Consider the following 22,165-nt stretch of genomic DNA (forward strand, 5'->3'; position numbering starts at 1 on the left):
GATAAAAGTCAACCAAAACGAAGGTGATCTTCTTCATTAACTTGTCGAAATAGCTTGTTCAGTAATACTCAATTTGGGTTTCAAAATGACCATTTAGCTTGTTCTCATTGTTGCCTTGGTCAAAAATGTTGACATGGACAAAACAACTTCATTGTGGAGACAATTAGAGAGTTACTGCCCTTGAGATAATTGCTGCATTTTAGGAAATGGGGAGCCTCAATAAAAAATAGTGGGAATCAAGTGGAAAATTCCACTGGTTAGGGTCACACCAAGCACAAATACTGTAGTTTTATAGAAATAGACACCGCCTCAGGGAATTACCGCTATAAGTAGCATGTTCAGCAGATTCAGGTACGACCTTCCCTCTATTATATCAGGAATTTGTATAGACAGATGATTGCCGAGTGTTTAATCCATTCACAACTCATCAGATAATTAAGCACTCCATCTAAACTTGCAACAAGGCATGTTTCACATTGTCATTAATAAATGGCAAGTCATGTTTATACTACACAAATGGTAGCTTTTAGCCATTTCCAATAATGCAAAATGCATTCTCAAATCCAAACTAAAAATAACGTAGAACAATTCCGTGTTACTGCTCAGGCGAGTACTATAAAATCATGCTAGGAAGTAGGTGCAATTACAACTTGACAAAGACTAGACTTAGTTTTGATTGTGCATGTGAAAAGTCACGGGAGTCGACAACTACTCACGATCAATTCACCACCAAATGTTCACCATCAATTAATCATCTACACTTATTCCATTTACCAGCAAATGATCCCTGGTCTTCCATGCCATTATGATTCAAATCTTCACCTAGATATATATATTTTTAATTGCAAGAATACCTGCCACTCCACCTTCTCAGGCAGTGGGCACCAGATTGAAACCATTCTTTATGCAAAAATAATGTTCCCGATTCCCCCAAATTATTTTACAGCTTGCCTTAAACCCATACCTTCTGGTTTTAGACTGCTCTGTATTGAGGAAAAGTTTCAGACAACCCACCTATCTACACCCCCTCATTTTGTACACCTTTATTAGGTTCCCCTTCAACCTCCTCCACTACAATTAAAAATAAACCCAGCCTGGTCTTCTCTCATTCCATCTCAGGCAACATCATGGAAATTTCCTCTGCATTTTCTCCAGAGCATTTGCATCCTTTCCATAAAATGGTGGTCAAAAATTCATGTAACGCTTCAGCTTAGCCTAAAGTTTTATGAATTTATACCATGACCTCTATGCTTTTATATTCTATGCCCTGGCTAATGAAGGCCAGCATCCCAGATGTCTTTTTCACTAACGTATCAACCTATGCTGTGGCCTTTACGGATCTATGAACACTAAGGTCCCTCTGTTCTTCAATATTTCCTCGGGACTCTGCTATTCATAGTGTATGCCCGATCTTTATTTGATTTCCCAAAATGCAGTACAGCATACTTATCAAGATTCAATTCCACCTGCCATTGCTGCACCCAATATAGCAGCTGATCAATATCATTCCGCAACCTAAGATTTTTCGCCTCATTATCAACCATATCAGCAATTTTCATGTCAACTACAAACTACTGCACTGAGGCAACTAAATAAATATAAACGCGATTTGAGGATTATGCTGAGGCTCATGTGGTGCATGAACTCTGGTATGGGTTATTTAGGCTGAACCAAAGTATCTTTGGGCTGAACGTCCTGTTTCTGTGCTGCACTTTTTATGCAAAGTTTATGTAAATGTATATTTTTCTGCTACTTGATCCATCTATCAACTCAGCTTACCAGTTGATTAATATATCGTTCTGTAGCCTCATCTGACCTTCTCGCTATTAACATAAGCACCATTTTTCCATCTGATCTCCTGCATACTTTAGAAATTTAAAATATGCCCCTCTGCTCAAATATTAAGCAACAGCAACTGACTATTATGGATGCGACGCTAGAGACTAGAGAAGCTGAAATCTTGAGTATAAAACAAAGTACAATACAATACAATACAATTTATTTGTTGTCATTTGAACCCAGAGGTTCAAACGAAATTTGGTTGCTGGAGAAACTTAGCGGGTCAGGCAACGTGTGCCGGGAAATGGACACACAGCTTTTCAGGTCGGATCCCTTCTTCATACTGATGGAGTAGAATGATGAAAGCTGGGTAAAAAGAGGCAAGAATGGGGCAAAACCTAGCACTTTGTTTTTTTGTAGTTAACTAATACACGAAAAACGGGATCTGCAGCTGTGAGAATAAAGAGCAAAATGCAAACTACTGGAGGAACTCAGTGGGAGGAGCATGATTTGTGGAGGGAAATGAACAGGCAACATTTCGAGTCAGGACCCTTCCTCAGAATCAGCATACACAGATGATGCGACTTCATCTTATGGAAACTCGCGATGCAGCCCGTTTTCCAGAAAAACGGAACGCCACAATAAGACACAATATCTCTTGATGTTTCTAGTCAACAAGGCCCATTGACGGATTAATTTGGTATAAAAGAATTAAAACAAAATCTAAAAATACTGCTGATGGATTAAACAGTTAACTATCTCTAGAGCTGTATGACCAAATGGAACGAACATTATGTAATTCACTACTTTTTTGGCATTGTCTCACTGTTCTATAATGACTTCCGTACATCTCAGCACAACCAGAAGATCCTTTCATTCTGCTTTTACAGCAGATGCTCTGTGAAGATCAGAACAGCCTACGGTGGTTGTTGTGCAACCAGGAGGAGGTTAAGCAATATATTTTAGATCCAATCTCATCACATGTGTACATAAACTATGAATTTTGACTGTTTAATTACCGTTACTCAACTTGCTTCTAAAGCAGAATTCTTAACTTTGGTCAATATCAAATGCACTCATTTTCAGCTGTAGGGAGCAATGCTGAGCACTTTGATACGTAAAAATGTTAACACCGATGTATTTATTCCAATACTAATGCTATTAATCCCACAAACCATTAAAAAGTTGTAGTTCAAAAATGCCAGAACATTTTTCATTATTGATTGTTCTTTTTCCTCCTGTTTTATGAAGTTTAAATCTAATAAAGGTCAAAACATAAATTGAGGCATGCGTGTGGGCACTGCATATAGCAGTTGCATTCCTAGTGAATTAATTACCACAAGGTGGTAAGAAGTGAATGAATCATAACCAATGCACCAAAGTTCCTGAATTCCAAGTGTCCCAAAATCACCAGCGTTCCATCATCCTGTAATTTCTACATACTCTTGGAGGAAAATACACTTTATTGAGAGTCTAAGTAATTAATGTGCAATATAATTTCATGCTATTAAAAGGTATCGTTTCAATAGGACAGATTCATTGCAATTTCTTTAATACGTGCACTTAAATGATCCATGAGAAGTGCTGTATTTATTTACAGCACATAAATTGTTCTCTGCAAAAATTGTCCTCTATCCCCAGGTTAAAATGGCTTGATACATGCCTTCCCTGACAAATTCTCTAAAACGGTTTCCAATGTTCCCTTCAAGACCAAAATTACTTCTGAAGGATAGCAAAAGAGTAAAGAAGTACCTAATTATCCAAAAAGAAAATAAATGTTAGTTTCATGTTCTATTCACGCTGACTGATTGTGTGGAGGGAAGAACCAGAATGCTCGCATTGGATATTTTCTTGGAAACACCATTGGAGAACTGAAGACAAAGGTGCAAGGCATTCTTCAATTACACATTTATCACTATCTTAGGGAGGTCTGTATTAAGCTATGGACATATCTGAGCAGAGTATGAATAGTGCCCAAGCTACTGTAGATTTGGCAGCACCCAGCTGATTCACTACATAAAGCCAAAAAAATATTAAAAGAGAGAAAAATCGGCCACACCAAAAATCAACCACGCAATTATGCTTCTGTATTCTGCCCACATAGGTAGAGAAGGTTATTTAGCATCAGACGGGTGCTCCCTCATTTCAATAAGATTATGGTTTATCTATGACACAAATCCATATGCTCATTTGTTCTCTGTAATGAGTTGACTTGAACACATATCACGATACAACACATATATATTAAATCTACATATCTAGATGGTTCTGTCCGCTTCGACCAGATAAGATCGCGGCACGTTGGCAGGGTTGTAGATGTGTCCCAGACGTGCATAGTTCTTGTTTGTCTGGAGACGGATCACTTATCCACGAGCGAGAGGTTTAAGTGGCTTGCTGGACTTGTCGAAGAAGCGTTTCTGCGTCTCACGTTTGGATTGTAGTTGCTTCTGAACTGCAGTTGGGGAATGAACTTGTGGGCAGAGGAGCATGGGTTTGGCGAGATATCAGTCGTTGGGCTGGAGAACCGAGTATGGGATCCTGCGCAATATTCCTTGGGTTGAGCAAGTCCAGGTACACATCTGATTTGGCAAGGTACGACCGCTCCATGAGTTGTTTTGCACTCCGGACCGCGCGTTCAGCGTCTATTGGACTGTGGAAATTCGGGGCTGCTGGTAATATGTTGAAAGTCCCATCATTGTGCAAAGTTTTTAAAAGCTTGGCTGGTGAACTGTCTGCCGTTGTCGGACTGGATACGTGCAGGAGAGCCGTGCACGGAGAGGTGGTGATGCAGCTTTACTGGTAATTCCAAAGCATAGTAGGCGAGAGTAGGTGCGCTAGCCAGCTGCAATTTGAGAATGTCAAAAGCTGTTTGGTGCTGTGGGTACCAGGACCATGCCACGCCCATGTGTGTCAGTTCTCGTAGGGGGGGGCAGATATGTCGCTGAGGTTGGGAATAAACTTACCAGGTAGTTGACCATTCCGAGGAACCTTTGTAAGCTCACAACGTCAGCAGGAGCAGACATTTCGTTGACAGCTGAAGTTTTTGACAGGTCTGGTTTGAGACCATCACTTGTGAACACATGTCCGAAGTAACCTCTGGAACTCGAAACCTGCACTTCAGGGATTGAGTTTGAGATAAATGTCTATGGCACGGTCAAGTACTTTCTTCAGATTGGCGTCATGTTCAGCCAGATCGCGTCCGTAGACGAGAATATCATCAACAATGAGAGCGCATGGGTACTCTGCAAACAATTGTTCCATAGTGCGCTGGAAAACTTCGCTGGCGGAATTGATGCCAAAGGGATTCTTAGAAATTTGTATCAGCCAAAGCGGATGCCGAACGTAGTAAGATTGGACGAGTCTGGATCCAGTGGAATCTGCCAAAATGAGCTTTTGGCATCCAGAACTGAGAATACTGCTGCGTTGCCTATCTGGGCAGCAACTTCTTCTATAAAACAAACTTCTATCTAACAAACACTATAATTGGCTAGTATGAAATAGCCAATCTACATTCTCTAAATTCCTTAAACACTCTTAATATAACCATATAACAATTACAGCACGGAAACAGGCCATCTCGGCCCTTCTAGTCCGTGCCGAACACGTATTCTCCCCTAGTCCCATCTACCTGCACTCAGACCATAACCCTCCATTCCTTTCCCGTCCATATAACTATCCAATTTATTTTTAAATTATAAAATCGAACCTGCCTCCACCACCTTCACTGGAAGCTCATTCCACACAGCTACCACTCTCTGAGTAAAGAAGTTCCCCCTCATGTTACCCCTAAACTTCTGTCCCTTAATTCTCAAGTCATGTCCTCTTGTTTGAATCTTCCCTACTCTCAGTGGGAAAAGCTTATCCACGTCAACTCAGTCTATCCCTCTCATCATTTTAAAGACCTCTATCAAGTCCCCCCTTAACTTTCTGCGCTCCAAAGAATAAAGACCTAACTTGTTCAACCTTTCTCTGTAACTTAGTTGCTGAAACCCAGGCAACATTCTAGTTAATCTCCTCTGTACTCTCTCTATTTTGTTGACATCTATCTTCTATATTACTAAAAGTCTGTTCTTGACCGGTTTTGGCCATCTGTGCTGCGATTTCCGAGAGAACGCCGCCACCTACGGCCGTCATTTTTGGCCACCTTGCTCAGAGCCCCCCTCCGCCGCATGTGTGCCGAGGATTTTTCCCGTCGATTAAAAATGACAGAGATATTAATGTTTTTACAAAATTCCCCATTCTCTCTGCTGCCCCCGCTGGCGGCAAGGGGGAGGGATTTGACATAAAACCAGGAAGTGGTGTGCCACACAGTCTCTTCAAGATGGAGGAAGGCAGAGGGCCACGTTTCTCTGAGCTGTGAATAACACTGAACACATGTCTACTCAAATGTAAGTGCCCTTAGTGGTTCTAAAATGCTTGCAGAATGTGTCTATTGGTTCTAAAGCTTGCAAAAAGTGTCTCTATTGGTTCTAAAGCTTGCAAAAAATGTCTATTGGTTCTAAAGCTTGCAAAAAATATCTATTGGTTCTAAAGCTTGCAAAAAGTGTCTCTTGGTTCTAAAGCTTGCAAAAGATGTCTATTGGTTCTAAAGCTTGCAAAAAAATGTCTATTGGTTCTAAAGCTTGCAAAAAGTGTCTATTGGTTCTAGAGCTTGCAAAAGTTGTCTCTATTGGTTCTAAAGCTTGCAAAAAATATCTATTGCTTCTAAAGCTTGCAAAAAATGTCTATTGGTTCTAAAGCTTGCAAAACAATGTCTATTGGTTCTAAAGCTTGCAAAACAACGTCTATTGGTTCTAAAGCTTGCAAAAAAATGTCTATTGGTTCTCAAGCTTGTAAAAAAATGTCTATTGGTTCTAAAGCTTGCAAAAAAAGACTATTGGTTCTAAAGCTTGCAAAAAAATATCTATTGGTTCTAAAGCTTGCAAAAAAAAGTCTATTGGTTCTAAAATGGTTCATACTAGCGCTCCAGAAAGCGCCTCCAGAAGTTGAAAGGCACTACTTCCTGCAAATGATGGCTTGAGTGTGGCTTGAAGTTGAAAGACACCACTTACTGCAAATGGTGGCATGAAGTTGAAAGGCACTACTTACTGCAAATGGTGGCTTGGGAGCTTTGACTTGAAGTTGAAAGGCACTACTTACTGCAAATGGAGGCTTGGGAGCTTTGGCTTGAAGTTGAAAGACACCACTTACTGCAAATGGTGGCATGAAGTTGAAAGGCACTATTACTGCGAATGGTGGCTTGGTTGCTTTGGCTTGAAGTTGAAAGGCACTAATTACTGCAAATGGTGGCTTAGTTACTTTGACTTGAAGTTGAAAGGCACTACTTACTGCAAATGATGGCTTGGGTGTGGCTTGAAGTTGAAAGGCACTACTTACTGCAAATGGTGGCTTGGGTGTGGCTTGAAGTTGAAAGGCACTACTTACTGCAGATGGTGGCTTGGGTGCAATGGCTTGAAGTTAAAATGCATTACTTACTGCAAATGGGGGCATTGGCTTGAAGTTGAAAGGCATTACTTACTGCAAATTGTGGCTTGAAGTTGAAAGGCACTACTTACTGCAAATGGTGGCTTGGGTGCATTGGCTTGAAGTTAAAAGGCATTACTTACTGCAAATGGTGGCGTGGGTGCATTGGCTTGAAGTTGAAAGGCACCACTTACTGCAAATGGTGGCATGAAGTTGAAAGGCACTACTTACTGCAAATGGCGGCTTGTGTGCTTTAGCTTGAAGTTAAAAGGCACTACTGTAAATGCACTTACTTCCTGTTTGCACTGTATGTTGATTTTAGATAAAACGCTACCACTTACGGCTGTGATTTTTGGCCATCTTGCTCAGTCCCCCTCCGCTGAGCAGGTGCAGAGAATTCTTCCCATCAATGAAAAGTAAAAGTGTTATTAGGTTTTTTTTAAATGTTGAGAATCTCTCTCCTGTCAATCACTCCATGAAAGCCACACCTTTTCCGGTGGGGGGGGGGAGGGGTTATAAAACGCGGAAATGTGGGTGTGGCTCAGTCTCTACAAGATGGAGGAGGGAGAGGTCACGACTCGCTGTCTTTAGTGGCTTTGCACCCTACTTCAAATGGAATGAAACTGCACTTGAATTTGGTGGCCTTGCACCCTGCTAGAAGTGGTAAGAAACTGCACTTGAATTTGGTGGCCTTATACCGTTTGAAATAGAATTTCAAGGATTAGCCGTGAGTCAACTACCAGCCCACCAGCCGTGAGTGAGTTGCCAGCACAACAGGCTTGATTGACTGAGACGCCAGCCCAAGAATCCATTTGGCGCAATTTGCATACTAGCCCTCTGGAAACCAGTCCCTTCAGCCCACAACGCCCATACTAGCGCTCCAGAAAGCCCCCCCCCCCCCCAACTGGCCACCAATATTAGAATTGGTGGAGAGGTGGAATATTGCGTTGGATGACCAGCCCTCCTGTGTGATGCTGGGACCCAACGGGTCCCACTTAGTCTAGTCCTTCCTATAATTAGGCAACCAAAATTGTACACCATACTCCAGAATTGGCCTCACCAATGCCTTGTACAATTTTAACATTACATCCCAACGTCTATACTCAATGCTCTGATTTATAAAGGCCAGCACACCAAAAGCTTTCTTTACCACCTACATGAGATTCCACCTTCAGGGAACTGTGCAGTTATTCCTAGATCCCTCTGTTCAACTGCATTCCTCAATTCCCTACCATTTACCATGTACGTCCTATTTTGATTTGTCCTGCCAAGATGTAGCACCTCACACTTATCAGCGTTAAACTCCATCTGCCATCTTTCAGCCCACTCTTCCAACTGGCATAAATCTCTCTGTAGACTTTGAAGATCTACTTCATTATCCACAACACCACCTATCTTTGTATCATCTGCATACTTACTAATCCAATTTACCACACCATCATCCAGATCATTGATGTACATGACAAACAACAGTGGACCCAACACAGATCCCTGTGGCACCCCACTAGTCACTGGCCTCCAACCTGACAAACAGCCATCCACCATTACTCTCTGGCATCTCCCATTCAGCCACTGTTGAATCCATCTTGCTACTCCACCATTAATACCCAACAATTGAACCTTCTTAACCAACCTTCCATGAGGAACCTTGTCAAAGGCCTTATTGAAGTCCATATATACAACATCCACTGCTTTACCCTCATCAATTTCCCAAGTAACCTCTTCAAAAAATTCAAGAAGATTAGTCAAACATGACCTTCCAGGCACAAATCCATGTTGACTGTTCCTAATCAGACCCTGTTTATCCAGATGCTTATATATATTATCTCTAAGTATCCTTTCCATTAATTTGCCCACCACTGACGTCAAACTAACAGGTCTATAATTGTTAGGTTTACGCTTAGAACCCTTTTTAAACAATGGAACAACATGCGCAGTACGCCAATCCTCCGGCACTATTCCCGTTTCTAATGACATTTGAAATATTTCTGTCATAGCCCCTGCTATTTCTACACTAACTTCCCTCAATGTCCTAGGGAATATCCTGTCCGGACCTGGAGACTTATCCACTTTTATATTTTTCAAAAGTGTCAGTATTTCCTCTTCTTTGAATCTCATAGTTTCCATAGCTACTCTACTTGTTTCCCTTACCTCACATAATTCAATATCCTTCTCCTTGGTGAATACCGAAGAAAATAAATTGTTCAATATCTCCCCCATCTCTTTTGGCTCTGCAGATAGCTGTCCACTCTGACTCTCTAATGGACCAATTTTATCCCTAGTTATCCTTTTGCTATTAATATAGCTGTAGAAACCCTTTGGATTTACTTTCACCTTACTTGCCAAAGCAACCTCATTTCTTCTTTTAGTTTTTCTAATTTCATTTTAGATTCTTTTTACATTCTTTATACTCCTCAAGCACCTCATTTACTCCATGCTGCCTATAATTATTGTAGATCTCTCTCTTTTTCCGAACCAAGTGTCCAATTTCCCTTGAAAACCATGGCTCTTTCCAATTTTTACTATTTCCTTTCAACCGAACAGGGACATAAAGATTCTGTACTCTTAAAATTTCACCTTTAAATGTCCTCCATTTCTCTTCCACATCTTTCCCATAAAACAAAATGTCCCAATTCACTCCTTTTAAATCCTTTCGCATCTCCTCAAAGTTAGCCTTTCTCCAATCAAAAATCTCAACCCTAGGTCCAGTTCTGACCCTCTCCATAACTATATTGAAACTAATGGTATTGTGATCTCTGGACCCGAACTGTTCCCCAACGCATACCTCTGCCACCTGACCTGTCTCATTTCCTAACAGGAGGTCCAGCACCGCCCCTTCTCTAGTAAGTACCTCTATGTATTGCTGCAAAAAACTATCCTGCACACATTTTACAAACTCCAAACCATCCAGCCCATTTACAGAATGTGTTTACCAGTCTATGTGTAGAAAATTGAAATCTCCCACAATCACTACCTTGTGCTTACTACTAATATCTGCGATCTCCTTACATATTTGTTCTTCCAATTCTCGCTCCCCATTTGGCGGTCTATAATACACCCCTATAAGAGTTGCTACCCCTTTCCCATTTCTCAGTTCCACCCAAATAGCCTCCCTAGACGAGCCCTCTAATCTATCCTGCCAAAGCACTGCTGTAATATCTTCCATGACAAGCAATGCAACACCTCCACCTCTTGCCCCTCCAATTCTATCACACCTGAAGCAACGAAATCCTGGAATATTTAGTTTCCAATCACAGCCCTCCTGCAACCATGTTTCACTGATCGCCACAACATCATACTTCCAGGTGTCAATCCAGGCTCTAAGTTCATCCACCTTTCTTACAATGCTCCTAGCATTAAAATATACACATTTAAGAAACCCACCCCCTCTTATTCTCTGTTTATTGTCTTTTTCTTCTTTCTCCCCTACATTTTGGGTCAGCGTGCTACCCTTCTCTGCCTCCTGCCTCACACACTGACTGCTAGCTTTCCCTATTTGAGTCCCTCCCCAACCGTTCTAGTTTAAAGTCTCCCCAGTAGCCTTTGCAAATCTCCCCGCCAGGATATTGGTCCCCCTCGAGTTCAAGTGCAACCCGTCCTTTCTGTACAGGTCGCACCTTCCCCAAAAGAGGTCCCAATGATCCAGAAACTTGAATCCATACCCACTGCACCAGTCACTCAGCCACGCATTTATCCTCCACCTCGCTCCATTCCTACTCTCACTGTCGCGTGGCACAGGCAGTAATCCTGAGATTGTTACCTTTGCGGTCCTTCTCCTTAACTCTCTTCCTAACTCCCTAAATTCTCCTTTCAGGACCTCTTCTCTTTTTCTACCTATGTCGTTGGTACCTATATGTACCACAACCTCAGGCTCCTCTCCCTCCCATTTCAGGATATCTTGGACACGTTCAGACACATCCCTGACCCTGGCACCAGGGAGGCAAACTACCAACCGGGTCTCCTGTCTGCGGCCACCGAATCGCCTATCCGACCCCCTGACTATAGAGTCCCCTATTACTATTGTCCTCCTCTTCTTTTCCTCACCCTTCTGAGCAACAGGACCGGTCTTTGTGCCGGAGGCCCGGCCACTGTCGCTACCCCCAGGTAGGCTGTCTCCCCCAACCGTACTCAAACATGAGTACTTATTTTCAAGATGTACAGGCACCGGGGTACTCACTAGTCCCTGCCACTGCCCATTGCTCTTCCTAACTGTGACCCAGTTGTCTGCCTCCCATGGTCTTGGAGTGACCACCTCCCTATAACTCCTCTCTATGACCTCCTCGTTCTCCCTGACCAGACAGAGGTCATCAAGCTGCTGCTCCAGGTTCCTAACACGGTCCCTTAGGAGCCCCATCTCGACGCACCTGGCGCAGATGTGGACGCCTGGAGGGCACTCAGACTCCATGACCTCCCACATCTGACATCCAGAACAGTAAACTGCCCTGGCCCTCATTCTTCCCCCCCCCCCCCCCCTTATCCTGGATACAATACAAAGCCTTACCCGGGATACAAGCCAATCAGCTGCTTCCTCTAGTCCGTTCGACCAATCAGCAGCTTCCTCAAGCCCACTTAATTTGAAGTGTGATCTGCGAATGGAACGTTGCAGATTTTGGCTCCTCCCTCACCAATAATATAATTACATTATTCCATGAATCTATCCCAGAACCTCTGGCACAACCATGAGCTTGACTGAGCGATATCTTCCTCCATTTATCTGATGTGGTTGATGATGCTGCAACACCCACAAATCACACTCAGCAATTTAACTTGGAAGTATGTTTGGCATGGACATTGTTAGCAGAAGGGCCTGTTTCTGCACTATACTGTTCTATGTTATATGTTCACATGTCATAACCTATAAGTCGCATGAAGGAAGGGTGGAATACATTATTGAAGTTATATATTAAAATAAATGGACATGTAAATTATTAAATTCTCATTATTTTATGCAAGGTTCTGGTAAATGACATAAATTTCCAGTAAATGCAAGTGGGTTATTGATATTAAAACATTCTGATAGGTTCCCAGATTGGTATTGTGGTTTGTTTTATGAATCGGTATTTAACAAATGTTTTGTTTGGAGGTTACTAATTAAGTGATCAAAGCATTTGCAAATCAATGTCATATTAAATGGTAATCGACTGTGATAAGTGCCGTTGAATTAAACGCAAAACTTTGTAAATTAACCATGTGCAATGGCCAAATTCATTGTAAACTACAAAGTTTAAAAGCATCTTATGATTATTCTCTTTGAATAGCTAGATTTTGTTTTTCATTACCATGAAATAAAGAGGGAGAAGATTGGACTTTTTTGCCTTCCATCACATTGAGGAATGTGGGGAATCCGCTGTGGTGGATGTTTATGTTAACTTTTATGTAGTTGTGTGTCTTGCTGCTTTTTTTTATAACTGTATAGTAATTCACATATCACTGTACCTTGATTGGTACATGTGACAATAAAAGACCTTTGAAACCTTTGATGGTTTCACTAAGACAGAATACATGCAGAAAGTAGAGTGATTCTCACTGTTGTTTTCTGTAAGATTTATAGTGAAACTCCCCTCCTGTGAAATAATTACCAAGAATTTCTTCGCCAGACACCATAAACTGATGGATTCCCGGTCCTAAAACAACAATGATTGTTTGCAGTGTTTTTTTAAATGCTCAAGAGTAAATGCATTTAGTTAGCAAAAAAACTAAAGATAAATACGTCTATTGTTTTTCTTTTGCAGCTAGGATACAAGTGTCCAGGTAGCCAAGGTTCACAACGCATTAATAATGTGTTCATGGTCAACTTCAATTCAGCCTTACCAGCTATTACAGTATTTGCTTGGTTGGGAGTAGGAGATTTCACTTTTTATGCTGAAATAAAGTGGTCTTAGAAAAGCATCCCTGGAGAGGCAGTGTCAAGTTAAATTTAAGGAATAGTTTGGTGGGCGGGGGGAGAGTAAAGAACATGGTAGAAATGAAAAACATATTGGGTACATCCGACTTGATTTTGTTTGAATGCTATAAATTGGTTATTTTATTGAAGTTAAATGACGATAACAGCCAGAAAAGATGCAAAGGCATCAGTTAGATATGGGCTATATTCTTAGACCTAGGCTCAAGGATAACCTGATCCATTTCATTTCCATGATTCTGAGCTGGCCGATAGGCCAATGCTGGACCCACAGATTCGACCATATTCTGGTCAAGCAAGAAGTGCATGATGAGGCAGTTAAGAGGCTAGTTCGGGAGGTAGTGTGATTCTTGGGTTTAGGTGCTGTCAATGAATGGATTTGAGGTCCTCAACACCATGTTGAATTCTTGTCTTCCATTATGAGTGGCCATGGGCCAGGAATTCCCACAAGCTGCTGCAAACATTTCACAGAAGCTTTGAAAAGATCTTTGGATCTTTTCCCCTGTCCACCCGGGAAGAATAACACAGTTCTGCTTGGGAGTACAGTGTTAATAATAGGAGATTTTAATCTACTTTTAAACTGAGCAGTTTATGAAGTTCTCTGGATACACTTACATAGGCAGATATTCGGAACAAAGGGGAAATATGGCATCAGAATTAAGAAACAGCCACAATGATACTGAGTGTCTATTGAATGCTGGAGCAAATCAAGTCAAGACCAAGAGTGAAAGGAGGTTAATTATTATATGCATCGGGACGGAACAATTAAATTCTTGATTGCTGCAGTTTAATGCGGTGTTGGCTCGAAGGGCCGAATGGCCTCCTTCTGCACCTATTTTCTGTTTCTAATAGGCAAAGTATGTAGAGCAACCAAAACCAAGTCCCTAGTAGACTGTTGCTGAAGTAGGTGGTTTCTTAAGAACAGCTTCTTTCCTTCGGTTACCATCCATAAGCTAGGATACTGCCCGATTCACCTCTATCCCATCTGTGGACATTGGACTTTGTCTCGGGAACTGATGTGCTACAATGCTGAGAACTATATTCTGCACTGTATCTTCTCCTTTGCTCTATTGTACTTGAGTTTGTCTTGATTGCATTGATGTATAGTATCTGATTGGACAGATTGCAAAACAAAGCATTGTACCTCAGTACATGCGACAATAATAAACATAAACCGGTTTTGGATTTTGCAGTGTGGTTCAAGATCCTGGTGATCATAGGGAAGAAGCTGTTCTTGAACCTGGAGGTCATGTTTTTCGGTTCCTGTACCATCTACCCGATGAGAGCATGGTCAAGGTGGTGTGGGTCTTTGATGATATTAACTGTCTTTGAGTCAGCGCTTCCTGTACTTCCTTTTGATAGTGAGCAGGTTAATACCCGTGTTAGACTGGGAAATGTCCTTTATTTTATGTAGCCTCCTTCGTTTTTAGGTGGTTGAGTAACCAAACCAGTTCGCGATGCTACCAGCCAGTATTCCCTCTGCTGTTCACCTGTTGAAGACCGATAGAGTTTTCAGCGACCTGCCAAATTTCCTCAATATTCTGTGGAAGCAAAAACGTTGATAAACTTCCTTTAGGATTGCATATGCTATGAGCCAAATGGCTGATACGGCTCCTTTTTTTTTTTTAAATGATTCACTCAACCAACATGATATGGCCATAAGCGTATATGCCCCAATCTTAGCCTGCATTCCAAGAAGATAAACTGATCCTTTGGGGTTGGAAACTTCACAATACTCTGCCAGTATTTGATTGACAAGGAACAGCAGGGAAAACAAACTCTAATGGAGTCCTCTTGCAAACAAAAAGCTTGTCATAACAAATCCCCTGTTTTGCCAGAACGAGACAAACACAAGATGTCATGGAAACATCCTGATCCAATAACTGGCATCTGTTAGAATGCATCATTTTAAGATCTAAAGACAGAAGGAATGTCCACATTCCCTGACAAGGACTGCACTGATTACTGTTCAACGACCACCTAATCCACACTGTTATTATCCATCTGCACGGCTTTAACACAGTAGCAGAAACATGTCCACTGTCACAAGAAAATACTGTGAGAAACAGTCTTCCTACCAGAAAACAAAAGGCTAGTTTTATAAGAAAGTCCTTGAGATGCAGTAACTAATTTATCATATATGCAATACGGATTCTCATTCCCATGCCTCAAGGGGAAAGAAACAGCTCTCTAGACTGCTAAAGGCAGAGAGGTTCAACAAAAACCCCCTGATCATCGAGATGATAGGACAAGAGAGAAAGATTTGTTAAGTGCCCGTTGATAAAACACTTGGAACTACGACCCTGATTTTAATCAAATCTCATTCTGACTCATGCCGACAGCAAACCCTCTGGCTCAGCTTTGCAACTACTGCAAGTGACCAAAAATAGCCATGTGCCATCTCAAAAATGAACATGGTATCGACAGCAGATGGTATCCTTGCAAAAAAATTCTAACAGTTGGGGGAGAAGAGCTTCACTCATGAACCCGCACCTTTTTCCTACTTCGGAGAACAAGCGGATATATATACCAGAGGACCTCATTGATGCTGTAATCATGACCAACTTCAAGTACATCCTGTTTGGTAGCCTACTCAAAAAGGTTAGATTGCAGAGGATCCACACAGAATTAGGTAATTGAGTATATACTGGATATTGACTGTATGAATCAAACAGGCAAATACTCTCGTTGAGCAGTTTATTCAAGGTTTCTGCCACATGTGGAGACAAATGTACTGAATACATTTATGAAGGAGACAGATAGATTTTTGACACAAAAAGCTTTAAGGTGCATTAGAAAGGGGAAAACCAGCCGCAATCAAACTAAATGTTGGAGCAAATCACATCGTCCAAGAGTCAAGAGAGTGTAATTGTTCTATTCATCAGGAATGAAACAATGAAATTCTTGCTTGCTGCAGCGTCACAGGCTCAGGTTCATTAATGTAATAAAACAAATAAATATACAAGAATCAATATTAATAATTAGTTATACAGATAATAATACATAAATAATTAGATATATAGCTTGATAATAGGAGAAGGTGATACAGAAATATTGCCTTTCAGACTGGAGACCTGTGAATAATGCTGTGCCACAGGAAATGGAGCCGAGCCCAATGTTGTTCGGCCTTTGTTAATTATTTGGATGGGAATGTATAAGGCATATTTAGTAAGTTTGCAAATTACACTAAAATAGGAGGTATTGTAGACACTGAAGGTGGTGTCAAAAATTACATGATCTTCCCGAGTTCTGCAAGTTTGCCAAGGAATGACAGAGCAGCATTCAATTCACATAATTGAGGTGTTGTATTTTGGATACCCAAACCAGGGTAGGATGATCACAGTGAACGATAGGCCCCTGGGTAGTGTCATGGAACAGACAAGCTTAGGAGCGCAAGTACATACTTCCCTGAAAACGGCGTCAAAGGTAGACAGGGTGCTGAAGGAGGCTTTTGTGGCACAGTGCCTACATCAGTCAGGGCTCTGTTCATGAACGGGCCACTATGTTGCAATTATAAAAGATGTTGGTGAGGCTGCACTTGGAATATTGGGCAGTTTCCAATAGAAAATACACCATTAAGCTGGCAGGGTGCAGAAAATAAAGTCCTAATGTAGAGTGTCAACCTTTTGCTTCCACAGATGCTGCTTGACTCAGAGGTCCTCTAGCACCCATTTTCACCCATTGGTGCATCGTAGCTATACCCAGACTGCGTCTTCACCCCGCTTTTCTGAGCCAACTTTTACTCTTACCATTAGTTTTTTCATACTTTATGTACAATGCTACACCATCTCTGATTTTGGGATTAATTTTTGGGCCAGATTATTTGAACAGATGATATTTTTGAAAATACAACACGAGAACGCCTCATGATATGAAATGTTAATCTTACCCTGCCTGCAGCTAACAACTGTGCACCATTGATTTAAGCCGTTTCTTGAATACTGAACACTGATTGTTTTATCCATTAATAGATTTTTTTTTTAGTTTATTGCACTCAGTCTTTTGTCTTACACGATCAATACGGGCACAGTTAATCAAAAGGAGTGTTTTTCCTTTGCACATACACATGGCAATCATTGAAAGACAGCAATATTATTTTATGTAGGCTATAATTCATAATACTCATTAACTAAGTGTTTCAGCATGGAATAGGATTTTTCTTTAATAATCAAAATCAACAAAATTGCATACAGCAACTTTCCATTCTTGATATCTGACTGCATTGATAGCACTGAACAAATATATGTTTAGTTTTCAGGCATCTATTCAGTATGTAAACTATGGTAAACCCTCATTATAACGGATGAAGGAGTGGGTGGAAATGGTGTTGATTATTGTCGATCGTCCACTCTAACCGAGTAAGGGATTATTACTGTATTAGTAGAAACAAAGAATTGCAGATGCTGGTTAATATATACTGTAAATGGACACAAAGCACTGGAGTCATTCAGTGGCTCAGGCTACATCTCTGGAAAACATGGATAGGTGACCTTTTGGATCAAAATACTTCTTCAGTCCCTCGGTCTGGAACTAGGCCTGGAGTGCAAGTGGTGTATTGCTTTCGGGGACCAGTCCTCCCCTATGATGCCGCCCCCTCCCCCCGCCTTGGAGGATGGGACCCAATAGGTCCCACTTGGTCTAGTAAGTTCTAAAACTTGGCATACATTTTTCACTACAGCAGAGTAGATTGATGGACTATTTTGGCAATTTATATAGTTTTCTACAATTTAAATAGCAAATGGATAATTTTATGAGTGACTGCTTCTTAGCTGTGCTTAGGAGAACGCTATTAAATTAACAATCTAACAAGAGGATAGTGGGGATTACAAATATACAATAATGTATTTAATATTCACACAACCTGTGGTGACTTAAGGACATTCTATCCTTTGTGCTCTATATATATATTTTTTAAAGAAAGTGAGGTTTCTGGGTACATCTTTCTCAAGCATCTTTCACTTTCCCTTGGAGTCCTTACCAACAAGTTTTCCCACGTGCCCACTTTCTGTTGCCTTGGCCCTATGCCCAATAAACTATTAACCACACTACTTCCATTTCTGGCCCCATAATAGCTTTTAATACTAGGTCTTCTTACAAGTGTTGATGTTGGAAGGTCATATTGCAGTTATACAAGATGTTGGTGAGGTAATATTTAGAGTATTGTGTTCAGTTCTGGGCGCAATGTTAGAAAGGTAGAAATAGAAAATAGGGGCAGGAGTAGGCCATTCGGCCCTTCGAGCCAGCACTACCATTCAATGTGATCATGGCTGATCATCCACAATCAGTACCCAGTTCCTGCCTTCTCCCCATATCCCTTGATTCCTCCAACCCTAAGAGCTCTATCTAATCTCTTTTGAATGCATCCATCTGTATTGGCCTCCACTGCCTTCTGAGGCAAAGGATTCCACAAATTCACAACTCTCTGGGTTGCTGGAACAGTATAGCAGTTACTGGAAGGATGTTGTTAAGAGACGCACTGAGTCACTCCAATGGTCTTTATTTTTAAACCAGCAACTCCAGTTCTTTGTCTTTACATTTCCATTGAAAAGTGTTAATCTGCAATAGTTCATTGCCTCCCCTTTCCACAACAACTATGCTCTCAATATGTGGAGTAAATGTCATAGTCATTATTTTGTACCCTGAAATTATATATTTTTAGATTTTAGAGATACAGCATGGAAACAGGCCTTTCGGCCCACCAAGTCCACACTCACCAGTAATCACCCGTACACTGGCACTATCCTACACACTAGGGACAATTTAAAGAAATTAATTAACCTACAAACCTGTACGTCTTTGGAGTGTGGGAGGAAACCGGAGCCCCTGGAAAAATCCCACATGGATAACAGGGAGAACATGCAAACTCCATACAGATCGCACCCATAGTCAGGATAGAACTAGGGTCTCAAGTGTTATAAGGCAGCAACTCTTACACTGTGCTTCCAATGGCAATTCAATTTGACAGGCTGAACCTGTATAGTGTGCTGAACACAGCCCAGTGCATCACATGATCATCGCTTCCTTCCATCCAGTTTATCTTCACGGTGTGTTGCATCAGAAATGCTAGAGGTATTGTCAAGGATCATTGCACCTTGGCTATTCCCGTTTCTCTCTTCTACTATTTGGGAGAAGAGTCAGGAAGGACATCCAGACTTCAGAACAGCTTCTTCCCCATGGCTTCTGAACCAATCACTTATTTTGCACCCCATTCACAGAGGTGCTGCCATTCTTAACTCAACCTCATTCTGTTATTCAGTTTTGTACTTCTGCCCTCCTCTGATTTTGTGCCACATCCTTGCAGCATTCAGCCGTTTTTGCAGTGGTCATTGTATTTATAACAACTATGTACACAGTTTGCACTGTGAGCTTCATGTGAACTAGGAATTTCATCGCACCCTGGTGTACATGACAATAAATAATCATACTGAAGACTATTTTTTCTCATACAGTCTCAAGAACTACATTGTCCTTAGTGTAATCAATCATACTTTCATGGGCTTCAAACAGAGTTTGATCTGAAGAAAATAGCTTTAAGTTTGAGTAATGAAGTGCTACATGTCTTTTAATGTGTAGTTTATAGAAACACCTGGTTTAGCAATACGCACTATTCAGAGTGTTATAATTCCACTGAACAACAGCCTCAACTATTCTCCCCGAGCTTATAATGTACAACTTGGTTTTAATATACACAAATATCCTAAGGCACTGATTTAACGTGCAATTAGATGAGAAGGGGTTCGGAGGCAAAGGAGACTTTGTGAAAGTCAAGAAAGCTCATCTTATAATTTCTTTCCTCATTCAAATATGAATAAAGCAGATGTTCTCTCCAAGATCTCAGCATACCACAAATGTTGTATTGAAATATAGATTAACGCAGATTAAATCAGCAAGTTATTTTAGCTAAACGTCACATAATTTTTAAATGGTTGATTTTCTGGACATTTAACAACACTAGATGGGGTATTAAATTAGAAGAGAAATTACAGGTCTTCAAACAAAATACTAAAAAGGCAGATTATCACAATAACTGTGCAGATGGATAAAACAAGCAAATAATGCAGAATACAAATATTTAATAACATTAATCTTATAAAACATCCATTTATATTGTGCTCAGTTAGCATTCAGATTTCAAGGATTTATGAAATAAGATATTTACTTTTAATCATGACTTTAAGACATGAAATTTTCTGCAAGCAATACTCCTTTAAATACCTTCAGTATCGGGGTCCTTTGATACCGTTTGTTTGATAGATGATCTACGATACACAACATGAACACGACCCTTCTCCTCCTGCGCCCTCTGGCCTTTCTCCAATGGCTCAATGAAAATCTCGCCAATATCTGCATGAATCAATCCAGCCTAGTGAATATAACATTTAAATATTGGTTAGCAACTTCTTATCAATAACAAGATAACATTATTCAATTTGTCACTTCTGATGTTTTGAATCAGCAGTGGTAAATTTTCACTATTTTCCCAATAATCATGACTCCACCAGTTAATTAAGAGATTAGATTCCTAAAGAAGTCTCCATTATTTGAAAATTCACAGCCCTCAACTTTTGCATTAGATACCTGTTGCTGTGAATAACAAGCAGCTAATCAATCACCTCCCAGTAAGAATAGCAAATAAAAATAAAACTGGTTTGTTTTGACAAGTTGAAACCTACAAGCCGAAACTTACAAGCTGAAACATACAAGTTATTCATTCAATTGCCATTGTTGCCAGATGGCTTGTTGATTTCAGACTCCTCCCCAGACTTAAAGTACTAGCTTTCATGTCCCTGTGTTTGAAAGGTAGCCTCCAAATAATGTAGAGAAGGAAAACTTCCCTTTGCAAATTAAATTCAACCTCAACTGTATGTCTACAAGAACATTACAAGATAAATATTTAAAGAACAAAAAATACCTATCAAGCAGGTTTCTTCCCCTCTATTTTATTGTAAAACAGAGCAGGTTATATTTGTGAAGAGCCTCATTTGTTTTCAGTACTCTATACTGCTACATGGTTTCCTTTTCTGAAATAAAAGCTGAAATTACTTTTTCTATCTGACATTCTTAAATGGCTCAACAATAGGAGCTCTCATTGAAGAAAAATCAGGACATAGAACTAGAGGCTACCTCACAAGTACAGAGTCAATTTGTTGCCCCCCTCCCAACTTCTGAAGTTATGTCCAGAGGAGTGGTGTGGAATTGAGTTTAGGCAATGATCCAAGGTCCAGAATGATCAGGTACAATAAACCCAATTAAAAACAGAACAGAGGAAAAAAAAATTACAAGGCTTCTCAGATCATTGATGGGTGGCTAAGACCTATTGTCTACAATAATCAGTCTTGTGAAACATCAGAACACTTCATGCGGCTTGGGGAAGCATGTACATCAAAGATGCTTTCAGCCCTCAAGCTCGAACTCAATTTCCAAGCTCAAGGGTCAGCTGGTTTCATTGTAGCACAATAGAGGCCAACGATTTATATGGAAATGCCTTGCTCCAATTACATAAGCTTCTGAAAAGATTGCCACTTGCCTGATCTCTAACTACACAAACACACAATAATACTTTATTAGCCAAGTATGTATTGCAACATACGAGGAATTTATTTTAATTTGCCAAATCAGTCATACAAATAAAAAGCAACAGAACACGGCAAATACATTTTAACATAAACATCCACCACAGTGGCCACTCCACATTCATCACTGTGATGGAAGGCGAAAATAAGGAAATACCTGCAACCAAGAAACAGCAGCAAGTTTAACTTGATCTGTTGTTGGAAAAGTGGGTTCAAACACACAAGGAGAGACCGAACGGATTGAGTATATACTTTAGTTCAGAGGTATAAGCACACAAGAATATCGGAATTAAAATCAAAATAAAATTATCTGCAAATTTCTTGGAGCGAAGGAATAGGTGACGTTTCGGGTCGAGACCCTTCTTCAGATTATTCAGATTCAACATTTCCTTATCATTGTCTGCTTTGATCTGTCGTTTTCACACCTCACCCCTCCATATCTCTAGAC

General features: G+C 40.6%; 1 protein-coding gene across 3 annotated transcripts in view; it reads right to left on the minus strand.

Annotated features, from left to right (window-relative positions):
• The window catches only part of LOC116966568 (A disintegrin and metalloproteinase with thrombospondin motifs 3-like), a 110,894-nt gene that overhangs the window by 83,419 nt on the left and 5,310 nt on the right, over positions 1 to 22,165 (minus strand). For all 3 annotated transcript variants that reach the window (XM_033012955.1, XM_033012954.1, XM_033012953.1), the window contains exon 3: positions 20,360 to 20,507. In XM_033012955.1, the coding sequence (XP_032868846.1) occupies positions 20,360 to 20,507 (148 nt within the window). The remainder of the gene's footprint in view (positions 1 to 20,359; positions 20,508 to 22,165) is intronic.

This window comes from Amblyraja radiata, chromosome 37 (genome assembly GCF_010909765.2).
Source record: "Amblyraja radiata isolate CabotCenter1 chromosome 37, sAmbRad1.1.pri, whole genome shotgun sequence".
In the NCBI taxonomy this organism is placed as follows: Eukaryota; Metazoa; Chordata; class Chondrichthyes; order Rajiformes; family Rajidae; genus Amblyraja; species Amblyraja radiata.